Source organism: Haplochromis burtoni, unplaced genomic scaffold (assembly GCF_018398535.1).
Source record: "Haplochromis burtoni strain Fernald_Lab_line unplaced genomic scaffold, NCSU_Asbu1 Contig_927, whole genome shotgun sequence".
Classification (NCBI taxonomy): Eukaryota; Metazoa; Chordata; class Actinopteri; order Cichliformes; family Cichlidae; genus Haplochromis; species Haplochromis burtoni.
In genome coordinates, this window is record NW_024583288.1 from 35,294 (window position 1) to 38,792 (window position 3,499).

Sequence of the window (3,499 nt, forward strand, 5' to 3'; positions counted from 1 at the left end):
TGGACAGCCTTCGGCGCGTCGCTGTGACGTAATCGGTCTACAAATGCGGCCTCAGGAGGATGCAGCCCATGAATTTGGACATGTCCAGAGTATAATCGCAGCCTTTGCGGTTAGAAAATTGCACTTGATCATGTCGCGATATTATCGCAAATGCGATATATCGTTCAGCCCTACCTGATACGCTCCTCAACTGTGCAAAGAAAAAAAGGGACTACTAATCGAAACCAAACGCGCACTCTCTGCGCTTGCTCCAGGAGGCTGACCGTCCTGCACTCGACCTGGAGGAGGGCAGTCGAACTCAGCTGATCTGTTTATTTGAAGATGGACGAAGAGCCTCGTGATCATAACCTGAAGCGTACAGGTATTTCCCCAAAAGTTGATTCTGTTCATCTGGACGTTCTCAATGGGAGAAACGTTTCGTCATCATCAGGTGACTCCTTCAGTCTCAGCTGACTGCAAGCTTCCCCAACCTTATAAACAGGACATTTGCACAAAGACTGAAACCAGCACCACTGAAGGAAGAGCATATTGCATACTAATGATCATAAACTGACCTACCAGCCCATTCATTCAGTGGTGCTGGTTTCAGTCATTGTGCAGATGAACTGAGAACATCCAGCTGAACAGAATCAACTTTTGGGGAAATACCTGTACGCTTCAGGTTATGATCACGAGGCTCTTCGTCCATCTTCAAATAAACAGATCAGCTCCAGGTCGAGTGCAGGATGGTCAACCTCCTGGAGCGAGCACAGAGAGTTTGGTTTGGACATGAGCTCAAAGAAAAAGCTTCTGAAACAAATGTATTTCGTCTCTAATGTTAGAGAAGAAATATGGAGCAGCGCAGAGGTCAGTGCGCGATCGTCCTCTGAGATGATCGAACAAAAGTGTAATAATGAACTTTACCACCTCAATGCAGCAGGTAGAAACTGATGTTCACCAGGAAACTACAGCACAGTGCGACCTTCAAAGATCACATGACAGAAAACACCAGATACGGAGAGCAAAGCTCACCCTTCGCACCAGCACCACGACACACACTTCAAAATGAACTTAAACCAGACGCATCGTTTCTTCGCGCTTCCTTCAAACCTGAACTTGAAGATGGTTCTTACTGAAACACTCAGCTAGTCTGAGCGTGCTCAAAGTGTGGGGCTCGGCGGTGGTTTGGTGCTCCTTTCGCCCCTAGCAGAGGTGCGCCTCATAGCACTTCTGCAGAAAGCAGCTTTGAGCTCTGAGCCAAATTCTCTGTTATTCTTTCACAATCACACTAAATAATCGCGCTCAGGATTTCAGAGCCATGTTCGACAAAACGCAGACGCCTTCGTGTTTGCACTGAAGCACACATCCTCCTGACCTTCCTTCAGCTTCCTGAGGCAGGAAAGCGCCAAGGCAGGAAGATGGCCTATGACTGAACTGAGAGAGAAACACAGACCCAGCAGGACCTGCTCCCAGCACCCACGGAGTCCAGGAGGAGCGAGTAAGACCAATAATGGCGCCCAAACCTGCAGTGCATGTGGACGGGACCCCCGTGTACACACATGGTTACATGAACAAATAAGAAACCCTGAAAGGTTCAACTCCACTGTTTTTAATGTTAATAAAGAAACACTAAACTTCATTTCCTGAGTAAATCTGAACAGCTGAGCTTAAATGTATGTAACTCTAACACGCATGTGCACGCGCGCACACACACACACCGAGGTGTGAGGAGTGAATCAAGAAGTCATTTCCTGAGTCTTTGTTCCGCAGATCAGAGTCCACGCGTTTGTGTGTACACACACACACACACACACACACACACACACACACACACACACACACACACACACACACACACACACACACACACACACACACACACACACACACACACACACACACACAGTGCGGTGTCTAAATTGTGGTTTGCGGCCCTGCGGTTGAAACAAAGCCGAATGTACATTTCTGAGCCCGTCTTGGCTCTCACACCCCCCCCCTCCGGAGGTCTCCTGCAGGAGGTCCGGTTCTGCAGAGCCTCCTTCAGAGGAGGCCGTTGGTTTTGTGGCCCTGCAGATGCCGGAGGGGCGGTGCATACTCTCTGATAAATACACCAGTGACACGTGTAAAGCCGCCACAGGCGCGTGCGGCTCCCGCCACCCCGCGGCAGCGCTGACAGGAGAGAGGGCGCCACTCGGGGCTCGCGCGGCGGCCGGACTCACCCAAACTGCCGGCGAAGCCGTCCATTTTCCGGGAGAAAAAGCGGGAGTGGGGCCGGAGGCCTGCGGGAGGCTCCGCGCACACTGCGGGCCTCCGTCCGGGTTTTCACCGCCGAGACGAGCCGAGCTGCGTCTGTCCCCGCCGAGCCGCCTGCCGGATCTGCCGGTCCACAGGCCGAAGATCCCCCGCTTCGCTGCGGGCCGAAGGAGCAGAAGTGGCCGAGAGAGGAGCGAGATAAGCCGCGGAGCTGCAGACGGACGGACCGACGAGCATGCGCGTTTCCGACTCCGCCTGCTCTGGCAGCGCGCGCTTCGCCTGGAGGAGTGGGGGGAGCAGGAGCCTGAGGAGGCTCGGGTTTCAGAGCCACTGCTTCCTGTTCAGGTGCTGCAGCGCCGTCCAGCGGGCTCACCGCGCCATCACATGCCCGCGCAGGAGTCCGTGCCAGAGTGCTCTTGAGCACCTGTGAGTGACACACACGACCCAAGTACAAGGGCTCTGACGTCACACAGGAGGTAATCAATAAAACGTCTCTGGAGCGCCTTACATAGTTTCAGCCAATGAGTGAGCCTCCCAGGTAAGGGGGCGGAGTAAAAACTCCGCTTCCTCCAACAGCAGCGATGATGATCTCCAGCATTCATCTCGGAGATGTCGCGGGTCAGAACCACGTGACTGACTCACATCCTGTTTATGTGAAACACGTTAAAGAAATCAGCTGTGATCAGGTGGCTGCAGAGGCTCCGTGTTCATGCAGAGGAGCTCGTGTCAGCGCTGACCGTGACGTTTATCTTTAAAACATATTTCAAGTTGTTCAATTCCAATGAACAGCTTGAAATGGTAAAATGGTGAGTGGTGAACTGACAGAGGTTAAAAAAGGTAAGGTTATCCAAAACTGGAAAATAATGTACATTTCAGAATTATACAAAAGGTCAAACCTTTGAAGGGTGTTCCAACTTTTCTGGATTACTTCCCCCTCTGTCTGCATTAAAGCAGTGTTAGAACACCATACCATACCCTTGTGAGCATCAGCTGGATGGTATTGTAGTGCAGAAAGTAGTGTGTACAGAAATAACGAGAAAAAGGTGATTAACGATGGAAGACAACAGACCATCATAAAAATGTAGGTCTGTCCGACAGAGAAATTGCAAAGAAAGTCAAGGTGTCAGTGAGCACAGTTTCCTTCGCACTCAGAAACAAACTGACAGGAAGAGGTCTATGGGCTCAAAATGTGGTCATAAATATTTTGTACTTGTAAAAAAGATTTGTATGTGTAAAAAAGATTTGTGTGGACTTAGCAAAAAAAAAA

The 3,499-nt window shown here is 50.7% G+C and overlaps 1 protein-coding gene across 3 annotated transcripts in view; it reads right to left on the minus strand.

Moving 5' to 3' along the window:
- The window catches only part of LOC102298220 (EMAP like 4), a 37,074-nt gene extending 34,715 nt beyond the window's left edge, over window positions 1-2,359 (minus strand). For all 3 annotated transcript variants that reach the window (XM_042216129.1, XM_042216128.1, XM_042216127.1), the window contains exon 1: window positions 2,199-2,359. In XM_042216129.1, coding sequence (XP_042072063.1) covers window positions 2,199-2,223 — 25 coding nt within the window. In that variant the 5' untranslated portion in view covers window positions 2,224-2,359. The remainder of the gene's footprint in view (window positions 1-2,198) is intronic.
- Between the last annotated feature and the right edge of the window lie 1,140 nt (window positions 2,360-3,499).